Raw genomic sequence first — 27,705 nt, 5'->3', positions numbered from 1 at the left:
TTGACAAGATGATGGTAAGTTTTAGCAGGAAACTTCTGCTTGACTGGAAGTTGAGGTTGAGGGAGTGAGTAAGTGAAGTCGCTCAGTCGTGTCCGACTCTTTGCGACCCTGTGGACTGTAGTCTACCAGGCTTCTCCGTCCATTGGATTCTCCAGGCAAAAATACTGAAGTGGGTTGCCATTTCCTTCTCCAGGGGGTCTTCCCAACCCAGGGATCGAACCCAGGTCTCCCGCATTGAAGGCAGATGGTTTAACCTCTGAGCCACCAGGGAAGTTTAGGTTAGCATTCCCCTTACCCCGAAGGTAACAAGTGAAGCCAGTCCATAACAGTAATAACTGTCAGTTGGCAGCTACCTGTATCTGTAAGGAAATAAGCTAAGGCCTTGCATGTGTTATTTCATTGAATCCTTACAACAGTCCCCAGAGGATGAAAGTTGTAGAGGGAGTGACCAAACATCAAAAAGACAGTACATGTTCCAGTTCCAGTTCTGGCCTGGAAAGGCCTAATGCCCAAGTCAGACTGCATCCTTGGGCCACAAGGCCACACTGTATTTTAGAACTTTAAAGTCAAAATGTTTATGTGCTAATCTCAGTCCTTATTAGTATTCGCATAACTACATGTGTTACCTTGTGTGGGGATACTCTGAAAAATAGCAGGTCGAACCAAATGAAATTGCAGATATTTGACCATCTTTTCCCTACCAAAGCAGCAATTTCATATTTTGTTTAAACACACATTAAAAACTGTGCAGGGGTGTTTGCTTGCAGTGCCTAGCTTCTTTTATCCAAAACAGTGATTCCTTTTTTCCCCTCTTTTCCATACCTTGGCAACCATAGTTGTCCTCATTTCTTGTGTATTGTCTGCTTTTCTTGTCTGGGTTGAGGACTCTTCCTATTCTTGGAGCTTTTCCTTTTCTCGACCAAAACGTAAACAAAGTCTAGAAGGTCTCAGCATCAAAGATGTCGTCCCCCTTCTCCAGCTTTCCCAGGGATCCAGCCTCTGCGTAACTGAAGGAGGAAGAACTCGAGCTTCTTTAAACTCAGAAAATTATCTCCAGTTGTTCATCTTTTTTCCCCCTTTCCCCTATCTTCAGCTCCATTTCAGCAGAAGCTTTCTCGGAAGTAAAGACCGTGGGAAGTGAGATGATCCTCAGATACCTAGGGATCCACTTGTAACTGCTTCCTGGGGAAGGATCCAAAGAGTAGAAATTGCATATCAGAGAATGATGATCTTTCCTTTTTCTGTCCCCCTTAATTGAAGGAGGACCCAAACCAAGAGCAGAGGCCATCTATTTAGTTCCTCGGCTGATTTGCCTTTTTCCTGAAGAAAGTCAGTTTACATACCCAACATTTACTGATTTCTGTACAACAGGATAAAATGAAAAGAATGACCATAAACACATGTAGTTTATATTTTAAATTTTACATAAAAATATGTACATATAAAAAAGGCAACCCTGATTGCTCAAATCCATGTTGGCTGCCTGTGTATGATTTAGCAAGAAGAATCTGATAAGCAAAAGTCAGTTTAGCACAGGTTTCTTAAAAAAAAATTTTATTAAAGCTCAGAGGCCATTCATGCTTTAAATAGTATATTAAACCCCATGTATTTTATTCAATTATTGAATGTAAAAAAATTCTATGTAATGATGCTATGAGTTTTCCCTGTGCTCAACTGGCTCTCTAAATACAAGCAAATCATTCAACCTCTTTACTCCTCATTTTCTTCATCTATGGAGTGAGGGTATAGTCTCTAAGGTCTTCTCTCAAGCAGGCATTCTGTAATTTCATTTTAGCATAAGCATAGAACTCTAGAACATTATCCTAAGGAAAAAAATACCCAAGGTTATTCACTGCAATGTGATTCATAAAGGAGAAAAATTAAAAATACCCTGAAGTGAAGTGAAGCGAAGTTGTTCAGTCGTGTCCGACTCTCTGCGACCCCATGGACTGTAGCCTACAAGGATTCTCCATCCATGGAATTTTCCAGGCAAGAATACTGGAGTGCATTGCCATTTCCTTCTCTAAGGGATCTTCCTACCCCAGGGATCGAACCCAGGTATCCTGCAATGCAAACAGACGCTTTACCCTCTGAGCCACCAGGGAAGCCCCTAAAAAATACCCTAAATACACTAAATGTTTGGTATAAGTTACTGGAAACTGGAGTAAGTTACAGAAGATGCACACAATGATATAATACGCAGTTGTTAACAATAATGTAGATGCTATTTATAGGCATGAAAAATATTCACAATCCATTTTAAGTGATTCTATGATGGTATAATAATGCAACTGACATTTATTGATAGCTCTTATGAGCTAGTATATTACTAAGATTATTTTTCAGTCAGTTCAGCTCAATTCAGTTGCTCAGTCGTGTCCAACCCTTTGTGACCCCATGGACTGCAGCATGCCAGGCCTCCCTGTCCATCACCAACTCTCAGAGTTTACTCAAACCCATGTCCGTTGAGTCAGTGATGCCATCCAACCATCTCATCTTCTGTCATCCCCTTCTCCTCCCACCTTCAATCTTTCCTAGCATCAGGGTCTTTTCAAATGAGTCAGTTCTTTGCATCAAGTGATCAAAGTACTGGAGTTTCAGCTTCAGCATCAGTCCTTCCAATGAATATTCAGGACTGATTTCCTTTAGGATGGACTGGTTGGATCTCCTTGCTGTCCAAGGGACTCTCAAGAGGCTTCTCCAACACCACAATTCAAAAATATCAATTCTTCGGCACTCAGCTTTCTTTATAGTCCATCTCTCACATCCGTGCATGACTACTGGAAAAACCAAAGCTTATATTATCTCATTTATCTCAATTAACCCTGAGGCACCCTGAATGAATTGAATATTATTATCATCCCTACTTTATAGATTTGGAGACTAAGGTTTAGGAGCATTAAGTACCTACATCTGCTAAGAGAGGAGATGAGTACTGCATAAAGCATTTCTAGCTCCAAAATCAGAGTATTATGATCTGACTTTGGTTATTAAAAATAAAACAAAATTCTAGAACAAAATAGCAAACATGGACTAAAAAGAATCTTGAAAGAATGTGACTTTTTCATGTATATTTTCTTTTCTTTTCTCTCTCTCTAACATGGATTATTTATAAAATAAACCCCCCCAAAATTGTAGAACTGAATCTCAGAATATATGAACTCAATGTGAGACTTGAAGACATCTGGAAAACTATAAAGAAAGATAGGCAGTTTTTGTACATGAAATTTATACTAAGCAATGAAACTTGAAATGTTTTTTAATTATACCCTTTAAACACTGAATGTAGAATGATGACCTGTTAGCCGAACATCCTTGGGCCCCTACTAGGGTTTCAGAAGTAGCTCCCCCACATCAGTCTGCTCTCCCTAATCAGCACCCCTGTGTGGTTGGGAATATAGGGGAAGGGGTGGCACATTGTTTCACAGAAGCTTTATATTTCAGTCAAGGAGAAGGTCCTTATGATCACAGTACACAACACCTGATTTTAAAATGTCCCCTAAAAATGCAGCTCAGAGACTCATGTAGGCCCACACACAATACTGAGAGGAAATAAATCTCTTCCCACTCTAGCATCCTTAATGAATTATGGCAAGAGAAACACCTGTATGTAAGTGCTAAGGGCTTTTCTGGACTTTTCTTGAAATCCTGGAGAATGGCCCTAGAGCACTATGCCACCTAGAAGAGTGCTGGGTTTCCCACCCCTCTCACCCCTGCTTTGCGAGTGCTGAGCCCACTGTCCTGATCCCACTAGATCCTTAAAGCTTCAGCCTGGGAACCCCACCTCAAGGGTCAGTTCAGTTCAGTTCAGTCACTCAGTCGTGTCCGACTCTTTGCGACCCCATGAATCGCAGCACGCCAGGCCTCCCTGTCCATCACCATCTCCCGGAGTATTCACTCAGACCCACGTCCATCGAGTCCGTGATGCCATCCAGCCATCTCATCCTCGGTCGTCCCCCTCTCCTCCCGCCCCCAATCCCTCTCAGTATCAGAGTCTTTTCCAATGAGTCAACTCTTCTCATGAGGTGGCAAAAGTACTGGAGTTTCAGCTTTAGCATCATTCCTTCCAAAGAAATCCCAGGGTTGATCTCCTTCAGAATGGACTGGTTGGATCTCCTTGAAGTTCAAGGGACTCTCAAGAGTCTTCTCCAACTCCACAGTTCAAAAGCATCAATTCTTCGGCACTCAGCTTTCTTCATAGTCCAACTCTCACATCCATACATGACCACAGGAAAAACCATAGCCTTGACTAGGCAGACCTTAGTCGGCAAAGTAATGTCTCTGCTTTTGAATATACTATTTAGGTTGGTCATAATTTTTCTTCCAAGGAGTAAGCATCTTTTAATTTCATGGCTGCAGTCACCATCTGCAGTGATTTTGGAGCCCCCAAAAATAAAGTCTGACACTGTTTCCACTGTTTCCCCATCTATTTCCCATGAAGTGATGGGACCAGATGCCATGATCTTCGTTTTCTGAATGTTGAGCTTTAAGCCAACTTTTTCACTCTCCTCTTTCACTTTCATCAAGAGGCTTTTTAGTTCCTCTTCACTTTCTGCCATAAGGGTGGTGTCATCTGCATATCTGAGGTTATTGATATTTCTCCCAGCAGTCTTGATTCCAGCTTGTGTTTTTTCCAGTCCAGCGTTTTTCATGATGTACTCTGCAAAGAAGTTAAATCAGCAGGGTGACTGTATACAGCCTTGATGTACTCCTTTTCCTATTTGGAACCAGTCTGTTGTTCCATGTCCAGTTCTAACTGTTGCTTCCTGACCTGCATACCGATTTCTTAAGAGGCAGGTCAGGTGGTCTGGTATTCCCATCTCTTTCAGAATTTTCCACAGTTTATTGTGATCCACACAGTCAAAGGCTTTGGCATAGTCAAGAAAGCAGAAATAGATGTTTTTCTGGAACTCTCTTGCTTTTTCCATGATCCAGCGGATGTTGGCCATTTGATCTCTGGTTCCTCTGCCTTTTCAAAAACCAGCTTGAACATCAGGGAGTTCACGATTCACGTATTGCTGAAGCCTGGCTTGGATAATTTTGAGCATTACTTTACTAGCATGTGAGATGAGTGCAATTGTGCGGTAGTTTGAGCATTCTTTGGCATTGCCTTTCTTTGGGATTGGAATGAAAACTGACCTTTTCCAGTCCTGTGGCCACTGCTGAGTTTTCCAAATTTGCTGGCATATTGAGTGCAACACTTTCACAGCATCATCTTTCAGGATTTGAAATAGCTCAACTGGAATTCCATCACCTCTACTAGCTTTGTTCATAGTGATGCTTTCTAAGGCCCACTTGACTTCACTTTCCAAGATGTCTGGCTCTAGATGAGTGACACATCATCATGATTATCTGGGTCGCGAAGATCTTTTTTGTACAGTTCTTCCATGTATTCTTGCCACCTCTTCTTAATATCTTCTGCTTCTGTTAGGTCCATACCATTTCTGTCCTTTATCGAGCCCATCCTTGCATTAAATGTTCCCTTGGCATCTCTAATTTTCTTAAGGAGATCTCTAGTCTTTCACATTCTGTTGTTTTCCTCTATTTCTTTGCATTGATTGCTGAAGAAGGCTTTCTTGTCTCTTCTTGCTATTCTTTGGAACTCTGCATTGAGATGCTTATATCTTTCCTTTTCTCCTTTGCTTTTTGCCTCTCTTCTTTTCACAGCTATTTGTAATGCCTCCCCAGACAGCCATTTTGTTTTTTTGCATTTCTTTTCCATGGGGATGCTGTCAGAGTCCTCCCAAACCTGGCCCCAGTGTCAGAAAGTGTCTGGGGCAGCCTCACATTAACCCTGTTTTCTGATTTCATTCAGGCTTTGCACCCTACCCATTTTTAACAATCTGACAAAAATGAGTCCCAGTAGAGGCTCGCACTGGGCTCACTACCCCAAAGTTTGTTTTGTTTAGTGGGCTCAATCTTGCCCTTGAAGTTTTCTTAGAGATTGAAGACCTGATCTCCCTGTTGAAGCTTCTTGCTGCATTGCCTGGATTTGCTTGTCAGTTTCGTGGTCTTCCCTTCATCACTTACTGCATCTGAGCAGAAGTGTCTGATCTTCAGGTCCTGTTATCAGGGTAAATTTGCTTATAAGAACCTTTCTGCGCCTATCATCCCAGCTTCAAATAATTCTTTCATTTACATCCAGATATCACTTAGCTTGACAATTGACATGCTGTTTTATTGGAAGCGTAAGTTTTTCTCTCGTCTAATTTACTTCCTCTATAACAAACTCTTGCAGTTCTTTGTATCTCGAATCACACTTTGCAGAATGCCTTACACATAGTAGGTACACAAGAAATGCTTCTAGGACAGATGAAGCACTGATTGCCTTTTACTTAAAGAGGTTACAAAAACTAACGAGCACAAATAAATGTGGTACGTTCTACCCAGAATTGCATTTTGATAACTGTTGCTTGAAAAATTAGTGCATTGTGTGTTTTTAAATGAAGATGATTTATTGCTATTGTCTAACATGTGAAGAAAGACAAAAAAATTGTTTGCAGGATCATTGGCTTGAGCACATCAATGGCACTGTTGGACAATTCTTGCTGAGTGTTCAGATGATTTATGTAACAGACCGAGGCTTTCCACAGTAATACATTATAGTTTCAAGCTATCAAACCTTGTTCACGCAGAGACAAAAGAATCTGAAAAATACCTACTTCTGAAGGTCTTCTCAAAAGAAATTGGAGATAACCTTGATGCTATTTAAACTCTTTTGAGAGAAAGCACCATTACATGCAATATCTTAACTTCTGAAAACATACAATGGAAGTTTATTATTTTCCTAATGAACTCAATTTACTTTGCTTTTCATTCAGTTATTTAAATTATGCAACAAGAATTTTTAATAATACAAGATGAAACATTTTTTAACACAGGCATTCTTCTATCCTGAACTTTCAGGAATTATGTTATAGATTAAAAATTAAGGCATTTCATATACATTTGATGGCAGTGCTATTTATTTATCTTTCAAATAAAGATATATATGGGAAACATATTTTACAGTATTCTAACTACTGCCATATTTTTAGTGTGTGCATGATCACATGTAGCCATAACATAATTTAAAGATATGTACAAGATGATACCATTTGAATTCTTCTGAGTTATGGGACTTGTCACCAAAGATTGAACACTGTATAATGAATACAGTGTGTGGACAGAGACCCACAAATACAAGGCCCTTCTGGTAGAGAAACTAGATTTTTAGAAGAAAAGACCAAGTCCAGAAGAGATTTCTCATTATTTGTTCCTGGTCAGCATTTATTAACCCTCTTATCTAAACAGTACAAAAAAATATAAATTCTCTGTAGTCAAAACAAAAATCAGCTTAATTTATCTATCCAGATGTACTAATTCAGAATAAGAACAAAAATTAAGGACAGACTGTCATGAAAGGAAGTGTGGATTGTAGAAGGAGAAATCAATGTAAACAGGATACCCAGGCTATGGAATATGTAAGGCAAAATGATGAAAAAGAAATGTCATTTAACAGGCAGGGGAATGAGATCTTCCAGAAATCAGGCAAGAGATTTTTCTTCTTTTTTCACTGGATTGGAGATGCCAGGGGTGGTTGGACATGGGGAAGGACAGTGGCATTAGTCAAGTGGCTAGAAAGGTTCCCCCAAGATCAAATCAAAACATATGAGAAGGCTCTTCTGTTACTTTCCTAGCCCAACTCTTGATTCTTGTCTCAAAAACAAACCATCTGATTAGCAATTTGACCACAGTCTCCAAGGGAATATGGTCTTCCTTTGGACACAAGACAGTATGTTAGAAAATACAGCTTTTGTTGCAAACTTCAATACTGAAATTCTGCTTCACAGATTCATCCGTGGGTTAGTAGGTTGGAACTGTCAGTACTGATGGATGCTGGCCTGTAGCAAAGTTCTCTGAAGAATCAGTTGTGGCCCTCTGTACTTGAGGTCCTTGTTGTCTGAGCTCTTCAGCATTCTTCACCTATTCACCATTTCCCACTGTCTTGTTATTCTTTTAATTTCAAAATTACAGTTTAATTCCAAAATTGCAGTTTAATTCCCATTAAAATAAAGACAAAAGATATTTATAGGGAGTAATTAAATGAACACATTATGTATGAATAGGGAAACACTTTGCTTCAATGTGAGGTCTGATCAATGGTAAATATACTGAAATTCCTTTATTATGATGTCTAATCCTCTCCTGTTTGGTCTGTACTTGTTTGTTTTCTCAGATATGACCCAATTCATGGTGTACGTAAACCCATTTTACAATAAGCATAGCTATGCCAAAGCTGCCATTTATTAAGAACTTTCTATGTGGCAGACATATATTATTAGGCATTTAACCCATCTTATGTTTCTGTTTTCATGCTCCTAAGCACCCATAAAGCAGGTTTTGAAATGGAGGCTTACCAGCAGTAAGAAAGCTGCCCCAGAACCCACACTAGTAAATGCTTCCAAGGGCCTGGAGCAGCCCCATCTGCTGGACTCCAGAAGCTCCAGTCTTTCCAGCATACCACGTGGCCTTCTTATCAGTCTCTGAGGAGGCATTATAAGTACTCTCAACCAGTCCAAAATCAGTCTCCTCTTCAGAGAAAGATATAGCACTTCATAAGCTAAATATGCAAATACCAATGGTAAGGTTTTAAGAAATTGACTTGAATAGATACTGGATCTGTTATTTAGGGCCATAGAAATAGTCTCTCAAGGATGATACTATTTTGGAATTACTACTTCCCAGGAGTTCCCTCGTGGCCTTGGAGAAGTTCGCGTACATTCCAGTGGTAGTCAAGCCTTGTACTAGCACTGCCCACTCTTCCCATGTTCCATGACCTTGACTTCTTCCCCCTAGATACACGGGGACTCACGGAGCATCCCCCCAACTCTAGGACAGAGCCGTGTAGCACCAGCAGTAGAATGAGTCACCCCTTTGTCTGGGACTAGTGAGAAGTCCTAGGATCAGGAGAGTTTGGTTAAGTAGCAGTGATCAAATTTTGAGTTATTTGAATCATTTGGATCATGCTGACTGGCTATGGTTTAGAGCAAATCACTTTGCATGCATCTTTGTTTCCAGTTCACCATTCATTAATTTGGTGAAGATCCAAAGTAAAATTAAACATATTGGCTTGAATTTCATACCTTTATTTAGCTCAGTACTTTCTCTTCGTTTGTGGAGATGGTCTCCACTGATTTCTGTCATTTCTTGGGGAGAAGGGAGCTGCATGGCTCTGATCTCTACACAGGGAAGGTTGAACGACACTATCAAGGCTGATCAGGAAGATGATGGCACCTTGGGGGTCCATACCTGCTCTTCTCCAGCACTGTACCCTGGAACTCAGCCCCCTAGATTCTCAGAGACCTTGGATTAATCCTTGATAGCCTCTAATTCAGGCTGAAAAAAATACATAGCCCTGGGTCTCATAGGGATATGCAGGGTCTTAGGATCAAGTGATTTTTGGTGTCAAGAAAATTGAAGGAGGAAAGTTTTTTAATACCTGGCCTCACTGAGACTTGAAGGAAGGAAATAAGCCCGAGTCAGAAAAGCACCCTGGATTGGTAGAAAGTGCAAGGAATGACCTTCACTGAAGCTTCTCTGACTACTCGGCCCCTGGTATCATGATTGATGTCTAGTTTCTATGCTCAGAGCACACTCTCATGCCCTCTATGGCCACTTGTCTAGTGAGGCCAACCCCTTGGGATCCTGATGTGGAACTGAGGCTTCCACCTGGTCCTTAGCTGCATTGGGGTTAGGTCCAACAACTCCTGAGAGCCAGGAGCCCCATACTGCCCTTAGGAATCTTCTGGGACTGCTGCATTACCATGGGGTGGTAAGTGCAAGCCACTTCAGAGGGACAGATGGATAGCCAGAGAGGGACGCCAAACCACCCCACCCCAGCATTCTCAGGCTGCTTAAGCCTTTACATCTTTCGCAGGATATAGTACTTTCACTTCCCGATATGCTGAGCAGTCAGCGTTCCATACCATGTGGTCATCTAGCCAGTGCATTCTTGGGAATACAGTGTATTTATTCATACCCATGGGTATATTCATAAACTTCATGCCTTTGAAAAAGTTATCTTCTCATTCACTTACTCTTGTATGCATCCGTTCAGTGATTCATTTGTTAATTCATTCAACAAGCATTGAATGCTGACTGTAACCAGGCAGCTTTGTGGAGAATGAGGGAAAATACTGAGTCATATGGAATTGTTACGTAACCCCCCAAACTGCAAATTGCCTCTAATATATAACATACTATGGTTAAGTCAGGCTTACTAGATTTCAAGAAATCAAAATAAAGTCGTGTCATAGAAGTCAGTGTTGAAGAATTACCTAACTCTTTTCCAGATTTAAAAAGTAATTAGTAATTATTCTGACAGTGAAGTTTTTCTAAGTTCTGTGACATTTTGACGTTTATGCAGTTACCACGATACTTTTATATGGCATCAATTTACACTCCTGGCACATAACCATCTCATGACTACTAATGTAAAGAACAGAAACTACTAAGTAACCTTTTGTCGTTAAAATTCTTGATCCACATACTACCCATTACCGGTTAAGTTGTGGGATCTGTGGTTTTGGTATATAAGTGCACGGATTAAATAACATTAATGTGTAATTACATGAAAGTAAACCATGTAGTTTAGTTAGATTGCAATACAATTGTTATCACTGGATGTAAAGTGATACCAATTAAATTCCTTTAAAACACCACAAATTAAGATTTAACGACTGGAGAAATTCTAGAATGTAAGTTATAGTACACCATAGGTAGAATATCCCTGGGTATTTTCAGATGTTTAATGGCATTTATGAAGTTAAAAACATCTTTTTCCTTTATGACTGGAATTAATCGTACCTTATTCAGGCACATTTCAAACAGACATCAGATAACTTCTTAAAAGACATGTAGCAACAAGTTCAGCCTTTGAAATACTGACAAAAAGACAAATTATGAATACTTGTGCTCTTATAGAGTAAATATTAGATTTTAATGGGATGGGCATTAGGGTAGAATTTGGGACCAGGCTGACGATAATACAAACTCATATTGTAAAATTTTATCAGTCAAAAACAGTTGAGTATTAGCCACTTTGTATCATTTAATTTAACAAAATAATAGAAATGAAACATTGCATAAGTATTAGAATTAAAAATACCTTCCTCCTTCTTATATTCATCCCTCAAATGTACTGATTGCTTGCCAGCTAAATGAAAGTTATTTAACTTTAGCCTCTCAATTTTTTCTTTAGGAAAACGGTAAGAATAGCCACACAAAGGATTATTGTAAGGATTAAATGAAGACAGCATAGTCAAAGGACTCAATACAGTGCTTTAAACAAAGTCAGCATTGATAAATGTGCTTCCTCTCCCCTCCCCCATTTTGCATCTTATATGTTTACTTATATGAATACTTGTACCTGGAGCTGATGGTTTAGATCCACAGATTCAAGGTCTAAAATATTTTAGGCAAGTGAGAATTTAACCAAACTTGCAGTTTTCACACAAAGCACTAATATATTTTTCAGTCAAGAGACAAATATTGTAAACAGGAAAATTTGGAAACTTAGATTGAACTTATAGAGCTGGAGATTTTTTCTTTTAGCAGAACTTTAGATACTTAAGAAAAATTATCTGCAGAGATGAATCAAATCTTTCCCTCATACACCCCAGTCTGTAACCCACACATGCCTCTACGTGACCAGGTCTCCATGCCAGATGTTCCAAGTAGCTCTTCATTTAATCATGTCTTCTGACAAAACCTAAACAAATATATCAAAACTTGTACAACATTTAGCAAGTGCAACTTGAAGATTTTCTTTCTGTTAGACAAATAGACGCCATCTGGAAAAAATAACCCCAGGCGCTTGGAAGCAGGAGTATGCAGCTTGTTGGCTGAACACCCCATGAATACCTTAGACCACTTTCTTTGGCTCCTACCCTCTGCCTGCTCATTTCAAATCTTGCACACTCCAGCAGGCGTGCTGCTGTCAGACAAGCGAGCCCTTGTTACCCACGCACTCAGACACTAGGAGGACTCGCTTACTTTGAAAGATAGACTCGCAAGAGTTATCTGGACCCACTTTGTTTCCTTCACATTATGGCACCTGCTCTCTAAAGACTGCTGACTCTCACTGTGTTCTGATATGAATTGGTAATATCATTTTACTAATCAGTTCCGTGTTTACCACATTCTGTTTTTAAGCAGTAGTGTCCTCGCATGCTTTTTCCTTTCTTCTTTTCTGCCTCCCTTCCTGTTTTATCTAAAAGCTACTTTCTAAAAGGAAAAAGCCACTCATATGTTGCTACTTATTTTACTAATTGACTTTTATTCCTCAATTAGTATTATAGTGATATTCATGTTATTTTGCCTTTCATAATTAGCCAAACTGCGTTTCAATGATTTTGAGTTTGTCATCTTCTAGAGGAAAATCAAATAAATGTAAATAGTCAGAAATCAAGAAAACCATCTTAATTTTTATTTTGATGGCATAATCTTCATGATAAAAATAGCTTTTAATGTCATAGTCTTCATATGTCAAACTTTCTCTGCAACCATACTTACACAACATATTTAAGTTTTTGTCTTTTGTCAGTTGTGAGCTTGTAGCACTTCAAACCACAAAAGCAGTCACCTCAGAACTTCTGGAATTCATTTTATTACATCTCATGATCTGAGCAGTAGGGAGCCCTACGAAACATGTTTGATCAAATATTAATTTTATAAATTGCTTTTCCTTCCCCACAATTCCTATGAAAAAGGTATTCAGCTAGATTAAAACTGGAAAATTTTAATGGGACCTTTGAAATCTGTTCGAGCTCAGCTTCTTGGAAAAATAAAACTGCCTAATGGAAGCACTCTTTATACGAGAAGTGGTTATGCCTTTGAGGCCATTTTCTTCCATGCATAATAGAGAACTTGCAACAGGATAATCTGAGTATTGGAAATGTCTGCCAGATCTTTAATGCTGCTTGTAATAATATCTGAAGGGGTCCTGTGTGCTTGTTCACCATGATGAGAAGAAGGGGATGGTAATTTGCACCAATATCACCTTGTCTTTTCAGTCCTACCCTGGCCCAAGCCTGGAAAGTGAAGACTTTAACATTCCTCCCATCACTCCTCCTTCCCTCCCCGATCACTCTCTGGTGCAGCTGAATGAGGTCGAACCCGGTTACCACTCTCTGTGTCACCCAATGAACCATAATGGCCTGCTACCGTTTCATCCACAAAATATGGACCTACCTGAAATCACCGTCTCCAATATGCTGGGACAAGACGGAGCACTGCTTCCCAACTCCATTTCTGTGGTAAGAGTCTGCTTCTTGATTTGTGCTGGGGAGTGGGGGACCCCACACTGACAAGGTCTAAATTCATGAGAGGAGCTTTCAGTCATCATAATGTGGCTTTCTGAAACTAGAATAGTTCTCAGCCATGGAAGATGTTTTCCATAAATCCTGTAAAATCCTAATACAGTTTTCCATCTTATATTTAAGTCAAGGCAAAATCAATTAACCACACGTTTGATCACTTATATTTATAACCCAAAGTACTAAATACTATTTGACACTGAATGTCCGGTAATGTGGTCAAACTGTCTTACTAGCTTTTATATAAAAATTATCATGAAGGTGCCATGTCTCATCTAGTGCAGGATTTCTTACCACAAACAAGCAAGATGCCCCACTTCTTCTGGGAACGGCTATGAAGGTTGGTTTCACTCCTGTTTTCCGCTCTCAAATCCCACAAATTTATATAATCAGAAAGCAAGAAAACAATTTTCATCTTTATTTTGAAGGTATAATTTGAGTGATCAAAATTTATCTCCACTAAATGTTCCTTTGTTGTTACTCTGAATCTTCTAATGTTCGACACTTCTCAAATTTAGTAAGAATATGTATTGCCAGAAAACTAGCAAAACTTAAATTCTTAGCCCCTACCAAAAAGTCCAAGAGTCTGTATTTTTAACAAGCATCCTATGCTTGAGAATACAGACATCATAAAATCTTTCCTTCTGACTATTACATCATTTAAAACATTAATAATTTATCTGTCTGTATCTCATGGAGTGAAAAATATAATCATCAGTATATGGCCAAGGGCAGAGCTTTCTACCATGTCATGAAACTCTCTGAGGTTAATAGAAACTTCTAATAAATGACAGGTGGGATGTTGAAGTCTTTACTTTGGTTCCATTGTTCAGTCACTTAACAGTCCAACCGTCTCTGTGGTCATTTTCGTAAGTCACTGAACAGTGCTGCCATATTCCCAATGAACGAATCGATTAACTTGCTTATCTTATGTTGTTTCTGATAGGAAAGTGTTTGATGTTATTATCACTTATCTAAATCATTTGGATGTATCTCTAACTTGAGTGACTTCACTGGAAGGTTTTGCTGTTAACCATGAACATAAAGTGGGGAGATGGAGAGTGGAAAGGAATCTATTTATAGTTTGGGGAATGAAGTCCTGAGCCTCATGCCACAGGGCATGGTAGGATGTAGGATTCTCCGCAAAACTGGCAGCTAGCTGGTTGGCTTGAAGGAGAGGACGTGTTTCTGGCACCAGCAGTAGCAAAAATCTCTACACTTGGTCTTGGTTTTTAGATGATATTACACTGTATAAATTTATCCTAAGAGTATTAGTGTGACTTCATAAAATGGAAGATGGATTTTTTTTAGAAAATATGCTGTGTAAATCTGAATAATGTTTTACTTCAATATAGTGACCTTGAAAAATCATGTGCCTATTCCTCTTTGGGGCTAAGGTTCAGACCCAGTGCAGGAGCCAATAAGGCATCCAGGTCATGCTTTCTAGGCTCCCCTTTCACTGAGAAGAGGAGGAAGGATGAATATAGGGCAGGAAGTACCAGTTTTGTCCTCCTCACCTCTTCCTCGTGTGCTCATGAGGTTGGGCCATAGGAGGATAGTGGGATCCTCAGTTAGAGAGTTTTAGTCTCAAAACCCTTTTCGTTTCATATAATTTGACTTCTTAGCATTCCGAGGACTCGCCCAATTCACCATTCACTCTTTAAGAGATGAGTGTGTAACTTCAGTGTACACTCACCTGGAGTTTGCCCAGGTTTGCTGTTCTTGGTCACCCCATCCTCAACTGGCCCTAGTCCCACTCGTGAAGCACCACTATCTAGGCCCTTCCTCTATGGTGTTTCCCTCTTTGCTTATCATGAGCTTCTCTCATCCTAATTCTTCATGCTTCTTTCCACTTAGAAACTGGGCTTCCGTGTTTTCCCCCTTAACATTGTGTTTGCACACTTTACAAGGCAGAGGGATCCTGTTCGGCCTAAACTAAGCAAGTGAAGCTCTGATGTACTATTCCAGTTCTTGGCACGTGAGTCTGTCAGGATTTTTCATAGGATGGTGAGACTTCCCAGTACCTCCAAACTGTATTCTGAGGTGGACATCTGCCCTGCCTCCTCACAGAACTGGTCCTAGCATTTTATGCTTTAAGTTAAAAGCTGCTCCAACAAATCCAATTTTGGCAAGACTTAGGACAGGCTTCAGCACTGTCCAATAGAACTCTCTGTGCTGATGGTTTTTTTATTATCCATGCCATCCAATAGCAAGAGTCATTGGCTATTGAACACTTTAAATGTCGCTAGCATGACTGAAGGACTAATTTTCATTTTATTTCATTTTAATTACATTTAATTACACTTAAGATAGCAACATGTACCTAGAGGCTACTGTCCTGGACAGCATAAATCCAGTTAATTATGTTGATTGAACATTAAATCTATACTAAACTCATTTTTTAAGCCAACGTGGTCTTGGAGAAAGTAGATTTGGAGGTGAAATTTGTTTTTAGAATTCTGTTTCAAGGTTTGGATCTCTGACTGTATTCCAACAGCCAGAGTCTGATATACTGCAAAGTTGCAATAGAAACCTAATACAGTTGGAAAGATTGACTTTATTGGAGTTTGCTAATTCCTTTGAGAAGCAAGGGGCCTCTCCAGTTCTTATTTTGAGCTAATATGTGTTTGGAACATCACTCAACAGTGTGTACATTTTAAATGCTTTCCCTGCTCTAAATGTTTTCAAGGGCTCAGATGATTGATAAGATACAGTCACTGTCCTTCAGGAGCTTGTAAACTATAGAAAAAGCATAACTAAGTATGAAACAATTTGAGTCAAATGTGAAGCAACTAGAGACAAGAGAAGGATAAACACACTTTCACTGACTGTGAACCCAATAGGAATCCTACCTGGAAGAATTATAGTCTCTGGCTTGGGTATTTTATAAACTTAGTGGAAAAGGTATGATGGCAAAGGTAGTTTTGATTTGGACAAACAGAGAGGAAAGGAAAGGCATCTAGGAGAGAGCATCTGAAAAGCAGGTTGGATACTGTAAGTGGGAAGATTTGACCAAAGGTTTCAAAAAGCACTCTAAGGACAGTGGACTTGATATGATGGATTCTAAGAAACCATTGGCTGTTTTTACTGAAGGCAAAAGCATTATGAAATCAGTGTCATAGGAATATCCTTCTGGCATCTCTCTGGAGGGACTGCAGTGGCAAGAAACTGGAGTTGTGTCGAGTCTGGGAGCCTGTTACCGTTACTCAGGCAAGGAGTGTTGAGACTCAGGGTAGTGATGATGAGAACAGAAAGATGAGCTCATCAGCTGTTTGCACATCATTCCCATATTGGCGGATCTAAAGATGAACAGCCCTTCATATTGCCATGTTTTATATTTTAGAAGCACTAAGCATTATCTTCTCTGAAAGTAACTTTAGGTCTATACGATACTCTTTTCATGTGTGTTTGTATAAACTGACTAAAACTCTTTTCTAGCAACTTTGCTCACGTATAATGTGATTGATTGGTTTGCCAGTTGTTGACATATATGTAAGACACATGTATGAAATGGAATAGTGTACAATTTAGGTCATCAGTGCTCATATAGATGAGGAAATAATGGCTATAGAATCAGGATGTAAAAACATCCCACCTAGAAATTACAGGGCTCTTTCTGTAATTTCTCTTCTCTTCTTTCAAGGTCTCCTAAAGTTTGGAAACAACTAATTAAAGCTAACACTTGTGAACTCTAAATAATTACTTGCTGTAAATTTTTAAATCTCATGAATATGAGCCACCCTAGGTAGATTTATGTGTAGAATCAATTATCTACAACTTTATTTTACAAAAGCACTTCAGTTTTATTAAAGCTGAGCCTTTTGCTATTAGTACAATGCTCAGATCTTTCTTTAACATATAATTTATTTATTTTTTTATTGAAGGATAATTGCTTTACAGAATTTTGTTCTTTTCTGTCAAACTGCAACATGAATCAGACATAGGTATACATATATCCCTATACTTTTTAACTTCCCTCCCATCTCCCTCCCCATCCCACCCCTCTAGGTTGATATAGAGCCCCTGTTTGAGTTTCCTTAGCCATACAGCAAATTTCCTTAGGCTATCTAATTTACACATGGCAATGTAAGTTTCCATGTTACTCTCTCCATCCATCTCACCTTCCCCTCCCCTCTCCTCATGTCCATTAGTCTATTCTCTATGTCTGTTTCTCTACTGCTGCCCTGTAAGTAAATTCTTCAGTACCATTCTTCTAGATTCCTTATATATGTGATAGAATATGGTATTTATCTTTCTCCTTCTGACTGACTTCACTCTGTATAATAGATTATAGGTTCATCCACCTCATTAGAACAGACTCAAAGGCATTCCTTTTCATGGCTGAGTAATATTCCATGGAATATTCCATTCCACCACAACTTCTTTATCCATTCATCTGTTGGTGAACATCTAGGTTGCTTCCATGTTCTAGGTATTGTAAATAGTGCTGCAGTGAACAATAGGATATATGTGACTTTTTCAGTTTTGGTTTCCTCAGGGTATATGCCTAGGAGTGGGATTGCTGGGTCATATGGTGGTTTTATTCCTAGTTTCTTAAGAAATCTCCATACCATCTTCCATAGTGGCTGTGTCAACTTACATTCCCACCAACAGTGCAAAAGCATTCCCTTTTCTCCACACCCTCTCCAGCATTTATTGCTTATAGACTTTTTGATGATGGCCATTCTGACTGATGTGAGGTGATATCTCCTTGAAGTTTTGATTTGCATTTTTCTAATAATGAGTGATGTTGAGTGTCTTTTCATGTGTTTGTTAGCCATCTTATGTCTTCTTTGGAAAAATGTCTGTTTAGGTCTCTTTCCCACTTTTTGATTGAGTTGTTTGCTTTTCTGGTATTGAGTTGTATGAGCTGCTTGTATATTTTACAAATTAATCCTTTGTCAGTTGTTTCATTTGCTATTATTTTCTCCCATTCTAAGGGTTGTCTTTTCAACTTATTTATAGTTTCCATTGCTGTGCAAAAGCTTTCAAGTTTAATCAGGTCCCACTTGTTTACTTTTATTTTTATTTCTGTTACTCTAGGAGATGGGTCATAGAGGATCTTGCTTTGATTTATGTCATCGAGTATTCTGCCTATGTTTTCCTCTAAGAGTTTTATAGTTTCTGGTCTTACATTTAGGTCTTTAATCCATTTTGTGTTTATGTTTGTGTATGGTGTTAAGAAGTGTTCTAAGTTCATTCTTTTACATGTAGCTGTCCAGGTTTCCCAGCACCATTTATTGAAGAGGCTGTCTTTGACCCATTGTATATTCTTGCCTCCTCTGTCAAAAATAAGGTACCCCTAGGTGCATGGGTTTATTTCTGGGCTTTCTATCTTGTTCCATTGGTCTATATTTCTGTTTTTGTGTCAGTACCATACTGTCTTGATGACTGTAGCTTTGTAGTATAATCTGAAGTCAAGAAGATTGATTCCTCAAACTCCATTCTTCTTTCTTAAGACTGCTTTGGCTATTCAGGGTCTTTTGTGTTTCCATATGAACTGTGACATTTTTTGTTGTAGTTCTGTGAAAAATGTTGTTGGTCATTTGATAGGGATCGGATTGAATCTGTAGATTGTCTTTGGTAATATAGTCATTTTTATAACATTGATTCCTCCTACCCAAGAACTCTCCATCTGTTTATGTCATCTTTCATTTCTTTCATTATTGTCTTATAATTTTCTGTGTACAGTTCTTTTGTCTCTTTAGGTAAGTTTATTCCTAGATATTTAATTCTTTTTGTTGCAATGGTGAATGGGATTGATTCCTTAATTTTTCTTTCTGATTTTTCATTGTTAATATATAGAAATGCAAGTGATTTCTGTGTATTGATTTTGTATCCTGCAACTTTGCTAAATTCATTGATGAGCTCTAGTAATTTTCTGATACTATCTTTAGGGTTTTCTATGTACAGTATCATGTCATCTGCAAACAGTGAGAGCTTTACTTCTTTTCCAATCTGGATTCCTTTTATTTCCTTTTCTTCTCTGATTTCTGTAACTAGGACTTCAAGAACTATGTTGGACAATAGTGGGGAAAGTGGACAGCTTTGTCTTGTTCTTGATCTTAGGAGGAGTGCTTTCAATTTTTCACCATTTAGAATAATGTTTGCTGTAGGCTTATCATATATGGCCTTTACTATGTTGAGGTAGGTTTCTTCTATGCCCATTTTTTGAAGAGTTTTCATCATAAATGGGTGCTGAATTTTGTCAAAGGCTTTTTCTACATCTATTGAGATGATCATATGTTTTTCAACTTTCAATTTATTAATATGATGTATCACATTGATTGATTTGCATATATTGAAGAATCCTTGCATCCCTGGGATAAACCCAACTTGATCATGGTGTATGAGCTTTTTGATGTGTTGCTGAATTCTGTTTGCTAAAATTTTGCTGAGGATTTTTACATCTGTGTTCATCAGTGATATTGGCCTTTAGTTCTCTTTTTTGTATTGTCTCTGTCTGGTTTTGGTATCAAGGTGATAATGGCCTCATAGCATGGGTTTGGAAGTGTTCCTTTCTCTGCAATTTTTGAAAGAATTTTAGAAGGATAGGCATTAACTCTTCTCTAAATGTTTGATAGAATTCTCCTGTGAAGCCGCCTGGTCCTGGGCTTTTGTTTTTTGGGAGATTTTTGATCACAGCTTCAATTTCAGTGCTTGTAATTGGATTGTTCATAATTTCTATTTCTTCCTGGTTCAGTCTTGAAAGATTGAACTTTTCTAGGAATCTGTCCATTTCTTCCAAGTTATCCATTTTCATGCCATATAGTTGTTCATAACAGTCTCTTATCCTCCTTTGTATTTCTGCATTGTCTGCCATAACCTCTGCTTTTTCATTTCTAATTTTGTTGATTTGATTCTTCTCTCTTTTTTTCTTGATGAGTCTGACCAAAAAAATTTGTCAATTTTGTTTCTCTTCTCAAAGAACAAGCATTTAGTTTTATTAAAACTAAATAATCTTTACTGTTTGTTTACTGTTGACATTACTGTTGTTTCTTTCATTTTCATTTATTTCTGCTTGGATCCTTATGATTTCTTTCCTTCTACTAATTTTGGGGGTTTTCTGTTCTTCTTTTTCCAGTTGTTTTAGGTGTCAGGTCAGGTTGTCTATTCGATGTTTTCTTGTTTCTTGAGGTAGGATTCTATTGCTATAAACTTCCTGCTTAGAACTGCTTTTGCTGCATCCCATAGGTTTTGAGTTGTCGTGTTTTCATTGGTATTTGTTTCTAGAAATTTATTGATTTCCTGTTTAATTTCTTCAGTAACCTGTTGGTTATTTAGAAACGTATTGTTTAATCTCCATGTGTTTGTGTTTCTTACAGTTTTTTTTCTTGTAATTGATATCTAGTCTCCTAGCATTGTTGTTGGAGAAGATGCTTGATCTGATTTCAGTTTTCTTAAATTTACTGAGGTTTTATTTGTGACCCAAGATGTGGTCCTGGAGAATGTTCCATGGGCACTTGAGAAGTAGGTGTATTCTTCTGCATTTGTATGGACTGTCCTGAAGATATCAATAAGATCCATCTCATCTAATGCATCATTTAAGACTTGTGTTTTCTTATTTATTTTCTGTCTTGGTGATCTGTCCATTGGTGTGAATGGGGTGTTAAAGTCTCTTACAATTATTGTGTTACTGTCAATTTCTCCTCTTATGTCTGTTAGTGTTTGTCATGTATTGAGGTGCTCCTATGTTGGATGCATGGATATTTACAATGTTATATCTTCCTCTTGGATTGATCCCTTGATCATTATGTAGTGTCCTTCCTTATCTCTTGTAACCTTCTCTATTTTAAGGTCTATTTTGTCTGATGTGAGGATTGCTACTCCAGCTTTCTTTTGCTTCCCATTTGCATGGAATATATTTTTCCATCCTCTCACTTTCAGTCTATATGTTTCTTTAGGTCTGAAGTGAGTTTCTTGTAGATAGCATATATATGGGTCTTGTTTTTGTATCCATTCAGCCAGTCTGTGTCTTTTGGTTGGAACATTTAACCTATTTACATTTAAAGTAATTATTGATATGCATGTTCCTATTGCCATTTTCTTAATTGTTTGAGGTTGATTTTGTAGATCTTTTTCCTTCTCTTGTATTTCTTGACTACATAAGTCCCTTTAACATTTGTTGTCAAGCTGGTTTGGTGGTACTGGATTCTCTTAACTTTTGCTCATCTGAAAAGCTTTTTATTTCTCCATCAATTTTGAATGAGATCTTTTCCGGGTACAGTAATCTTGGTTGTATATTTTTCCCTTTCAATACTTTAAATATATCCTGAATATGGTGCTCAGATCTTTGTGTTAGTATTTTCACATGATGGAATTTTAGAATTTGAATGGATCAAAAAGGTGAAAATATTTAGTTCTCATTTAGATACTGTATATACTTTAGTGGTTACTATATTATTTAACATATATGCATGATTATATGTTATATATGTTGCTGTTTTATGTAATACATAATGTTTTCTGGAAATAGATTTTAAATGTTCTTATATCTATCTGTTTTTTATCTCTGCTGGTAATGTAAGTGATACAGTTTTACTGATTCTAAGCATTTCCAACAAATGTCTAATATATTAGATGTAAAAAATTTAGTTCATAATTAGAAGTCAGTATCTGAGTACTACTATCCCAATAGTATGAAAAATGGAGGTTCAGAGTAGTTAAGTGACTTGCTCAATAGCTCAGCCAATGAATACTCTGGCTTCCTTATGTGAAAAACAAGGGTAATGATCGTCCTTATCTTGTGGAGTGAAGTGAATATTTAAGAATTGCTTAGATCATTGGTTGGCACACAGAAAGCATTATTATGTAAGTTTTCTAGATAAAATATGAAAAGCAAGAATGTATATGTATAACTCCTTTGGAGAAGTTAAAATATATGAGAGAGAAGATTTTTCAAATGAGCTATTTATACTTCAATCCTTAATCTTCTTCACATCTGTCCAAAAAAAAAGCAATAAGCCTGCCATCACCAAAACGTCTTTACTTTCTACTGAGTGTCCTTATACATCATTGTGATTAACCCTGGTGTCTTTTGACCACAAGATGTCTTTTGACCTCCTCAATTCAAATCTTGGCACAATAACATACCAGCTATGTGACACTGAGCAACTTGCATAACCTTTCTGTGCCTCAGTTGCTTTACCTATAAAAGAGAGATAAGACAATTACTCTCATATTGTTGTGAGCATTAAAGTAATTAATATCTGTGAATTTAGTGCCTGTCAAACAGTCGGCACTAGATATATTCGGTGGAATCCCTTTTTGATAAAAATGTCACTAGGGTAGAATATATAGCTTGCCTTCTGAAACTTGCCATAAACATATACAGGGGTGAAGCATACATAGGGTGACTTTTTTCCTTCCTTCCCCAATTTCCCACCACTTCCTTTTTGTATATTCTTGCCTATGCCAATTTTATGTGTTAGTAGTCAGTCTGGACTCTGGCAAAAAGTTAGATTTCTGGCACTTGAGAAAAGATTCCATTTTCTTAAAAGTCCATATTTTCCAAGACCAGGTTATAAAAGAGTGTAGAATTTCTATTAGTATATACTTTCAAATAAGTGCCAACTAGTTCTGATTTTCTAGATCCAAGTTAAATAGTCATTCATGACCCAGTGTGCAAGAGTTCCATTTTTCTCAAAGTTCCCTTGAGTTATTTTGATAGTGGGTGATTGACCAGACTGTGCTTTTCCAGGAGTGAATCTGGTTAGAAGAGCACTGGAGTGAGAGTCTGGAAGGCCAGGCCCTGCCTGGGGTAAGCTTGTTAACCATGGACGATCCACTGTACCTTGGCCGTAACCAGCAGGGTTGGGCTAGATCAGGAGGAGCCAAGGGAGGCCAGAACGGAATCCGCCAGAACCAGAGTGCTCTTACTCATCTCACTTGTTCCCATTTCCTGTAAAAAATCCCCTTGAACCTAGGATTCTACCCCCCAAGAAAAAGGAAAACCACAGGACTAGTTGAGTTCTGAGATCCTTTCCAGGGCTGACATTTTCCTGTGATTCATTCTCTATCGACCACACAACTGTGATCCAGAGTTGCAACTCACTCAGCTTGTCACTTTAGTTACTTAGTCATTTTTCCCACCATCGCATGGGTTTTCTTGGTGCTTTACCCATACCCTCACCCTAAAGCCACATCGATTATTAAGCTACTTGAACTTATTGGACAGAACATTTCTTTTGGCTGGAAAATATTGTTATGCCATTAAGAAGAAAGTGATGCTGTTTTCATGTTGTTATATAGAAACTACAGAGTTGTTTGGGGAGAAAGGTAGAATAAGAAAATGTCCATATTAAGTATTCATGGTCTCAGAAAAATCCCTTGATTCCTGCAAACTGAAATCAGGAGCCGCCTCTCCTTTCCCCCTTCATCCTGGCACCCTCACTGCTGGGTTTCACCATAGGCTGGCGGAAGGCAAAATGCAACCTTGTATAAAGTCATTCAAGGCTCCTGCCTGGCCCGTATGTGGCGATTGCTTGTTCTTTGTGCAGGCAACAGAAGCTCTTTCATACAAAGAAACATCGTGCAAAGTTTTAGAATGGCCTCACAGAAAGGATTCATTTAGAACCTGGGCTTTTTGTAGAGCATGGTTCCTAATGACATAGTATAGAAAATTTACAATGAGAAAAGCAATAAAGGAGATTTCAGTTTCTTTGAATACTTCAAATTTCCAGTTCTGGAGTTTAAAATGGAAAAAGATGTTAAAAGGCAATAAAATTGGGGGGTTTATTTCCCAAATGCCTTATTTTTTCCAGGCAACAAAAGCAAGCATGATGTATATACTCAGATTTATTGTCTTTTGAAGCTTTCAGTCTGGCACACTTTGCATTCAGAGGCCACTGCATGGCTGTTTTGCCAACCATCACTTCAGTAGGTGCTGTGCAGGACACATGCAACTAAAGCAGGGGTGCCCCTCTGGGTCTGTAGGGAGTGCGGTACATCAAGGAAGTCCACTGTATTAGAGCAGCATGAATTGCTAATATGTTGCCATTATGGAAAGGACCACTGGCATATTGAATAATGTAGCTTTCAAAGCCAAGCAGAAAATGTGATTACACACAATTTGATTGCTGTTTTTAAAATAAATATTTTCAAAATCAGGAGATATTTTATTTCACGTAATGCATAAAGTATGTAATAGTGGACTGGAGCTAAGTAAGTATCTTTTAGGACATGAAGGAGTTGATGATGTCAGCCCCATTTAGACATGAAATAATAGAAGCATTAGTTTAAAATGGAATGGATGTCACCCTGGATATTTTCTTTCTTTAAAAAAAAAATAGGAGCAGAAAAGCAGTAAAAAATGATTTTGCCCACTTTGACAGAAGAAAAAAGACAAAGAATGATTACTTAGCATTATGCCACAATTCATCAAAAGTTTAGCTATTTCAGCCATTTTTCCACAAATTATCCTTTTTTGAGATTATTAAACCATTGTAACAACTGTGAAAAAATGGACAGGATTTTATTCTTATTTTTGACCGTATATAATAATAAAAGTGTGTGGTTTGGGTTTTTTTTAATGTCAAATTCCTAATAAGGCTAAAAATGAGCATTGTTTGTAGTTAGTTGGTACGCTCCACTTAAGCCCTTTCTTTGCTCAAAACAGACTCTACTTTGAATATGGTATTGATAAGAAATTCCGTGAACTCGGTATGCTAATGATTTGGGACTATCTTTTAGTTCTGGAGAAGCAAATGGCAACCCACTCCAGTATTCTTGCCTGGAAAATCCCATGGACGGAGGAGCCTGGTAGGCTACAGTCCATGGGGTCGCAAAGAGTCGGACACAACTGAGCAGCTTCACTTTCACTTTAGTTCTGTAATAAAATATTGCTCCAAAATAGAGCTCTTCTCAATAGTGTTCAGTAAAGGAGCCAATTTAAAAATAACTCCTCTCCATTCTTATGCCAAGTATGACAACTCAGGATTCACTTTGTGTATAAAGGTTGCTGTACTTTTTCTTCACCCCTAGAGTTCATATGGATTAGTGCCTAGCCCATGCACGGAAGAAATTAAAAAGCTATAAGACCAGTTATATAATATACTGTAAGCAAACTTGAAGAGTTATTCAATCCAGTCTCTTAATTCCAAACAGAAGTAAACCTAAACCATTTAAGATATGCGGTTTTCTATCTAAGAGCCAAGATTCCACAACTTTCCTTGGTAGTCTGTTTGGGTTTAATTAACCTTGTAACATTAAGTTAAATTGCACTGAGAGATTTAGATTCCTTCCAGGAAGTTGTTTATTAAAGTTAAACTAAAAAATCTTAACTGCAATTTCACTCTACTTTGTCTGCTGCAGACATCTGAATGCTTGAGGAACAATTGATTGCAAATATTTGACATTTATTAAGTCAGTCCTGCAGTTGTGTTTTACCTGATCCAAATAACCCCAGTTCCTTTAACCTTTCCTCAAAGGTCATCTTTTTCAACTTTTAAATCAAATTAACTTTTTCTTTTCTAATTTGTGATTTTAAGGAATGCCAACCACCATGGAAGGCAGAGCTCCAGACGGAGCCTGGGGTTGCAGATTTATTTCTGAAGTTTTCAAATAATTCTCTGCCCCCACATGGACATTTTATGATAGGCTCTTTAATAGCATCATTGATTGCTGACATATTTAATTTTTGACCCATCGATCACTCCCACGGCATGTGTCCCTTGCTATATTGGTATCTAGGCAGCAGTTCCCCATCTTGTTTCTGTGTAACTCACTTCTCATCCTAAAGGCAAACATCTGGGAAGGACATCATGGCGTTACTCCTCTAGGCATTTCTTTTTTTTTTTTTTTCTGGCTGCGTATCCATGATTTAAATCGCCTTTGGCAAACAAAGAGTGGGAAGAAAAATATAGTTATGTACTCCTAATTGTCCTTGGACAAACAGATGCCAAGTAGACCCGTAAGTAAGACTTCCCAGGCCTTGGCAATAAAGTTTCAGTCTCTAGCTGCACCCTCCAATTGTTAATAACATGTTTCCTAAAGTGTTGAGAGGGCGTTTGGGAAAAGCAGCACAGAATCTGGATGAAAAGAAGTGGGAGCAGGAAGAAGAAACAGCTGTTCAGGAGAGAAATCGTGTACCTGAGGGCTCCATGGGATGTATGCTTCCTGCGTGTGGCCCCCTTGCCTGTCCCTTACCCCCTCCATGCATGCTGTCTGTGTCTCCTCTACCTTTGGGTCCATCCACACCCCTGGACCCTAAAAGTAAGAATGTTAGTTCTTCATCCATCAAGTCCTGAACGGAAGTCAGACCCTGAGCTGAGCACTGCCCTCGTGTCCTTCTGGCTGTCTTTCTTCCTTGGCCTTTGCTTTAACGCTCAGGACATATCCCCAACTCTCATCACACCATGCGGAGAAGTCTGCCTCTCACTCTGCCTGGTGAGCACCCAGACCCCCAACAGCTTGTTTGGTTTCATTATCAAGACTTCCACATGGAAATCCTTAATAACAAACAGTGTTACAGAACCTGCTTGCACAGAGTAAGACCTCAGTAACTATCTCTGATCCAAGAAAATGAACTCAGTTATCCCTGATGGAACCCTTACAGTTTTCCACAAACAGGTACAGGATTGTTCTTGCTTTGTTTTTTTTTGTTGTTTTGTTTTGTTTTTTGTTTTTTTTCCGACACTTCTAAGTTGTATAGTCTTCTAAAATAATACCAATTTTCCGACTTAAAAAAAAAAAGTAATACCATGTGTTGTGGCATCTAAATGTATCAGACTGCTGTAATACTTTCCATTTAGCTAAATGAATTTGAGCCCTAACCTTACATTTATTTTGTAGTTTTAAGACTTAATCAACTTACTACTAATTATTCCTAACCCATACCACTATTAAATTGATATGTTTGACAATTAATTACAATGTATAGTTGATCTTTTTCAGATGTGTAGTTTTATTTTCTGAGTAGAGCTATTTTTGTGGAGAAAATTTGTCAGCAATATTACAAGACACCTAAAGTAACATATTTCTGCCTAGTCCTCCAAAATCTTGAGGGCAGAAGAGGCAATGCAGAGAAGTAATGTTTGTTAAAGATTGGCTCATATGACCAGTGTTGATTTTATATACATATATATATAATCACAAAATGATTCAATCTTTGACTTGCTGTTGCCTTGATTTGGGTGAGTAGATTATTAACATTAAAATGGTGCATTATAAATCCATTTAGTCATGGAGTCATAGGAGAATTAGTCTAAAATGCTTTTCAGGAGAACAATGAACCAGTCTCACTCCAAGACACCGCTTCCTTCATTATTCATTAACTGTTCTTATCTCAAGCACATGGGAACATTCTAAGAGGTTTTGTTTTTTTTTCCATTTCAGTTTTTTTCCAAGT

General features: G+C 38.2%; 1 protein-coding gene across 1 annotated transcript in view; it reads left to right on the top strand.

Annotated features, from left to right (window-relative positions):
- The window catches only part of TOX (thymocyte selection associated high mobility group box), a 307,411-nt gene that overhangs the window by 150,039 nt on the left and 129,667 nt on the right, over positions 1 to 27,705 (top strand). The window contains exon 3 of the mRNA XM_052651904.1: positions 13,056 to 13,298. Coding sequence (XP_052507864.1) covers positions 13,056 to 13,298 — 243 coding nt within the window. The remainder of the gene's footprint in view (positions 1 to 13,055; positions 13,299 to 27,705) is intronic.

Source organism: Budorcas taxicolor, chromosome 14 (genome assembly GCF_023091745.1).
Source record: "Budorcas taxicolor isolate Tak-1 chromosome 14, Takin1.1, whole genome shotgun sequence".
Classification (NCBI taxonomy): domain Eukaryota; kingdom Metazoa; phylum Chordata; class Mammalia; order Artiodactyla; family Bovidae; genus Budorcas; species Budorcas taxicolor.
This window is presented reverse-complemented; position numbering and strand designations above follow the sequence as displayed.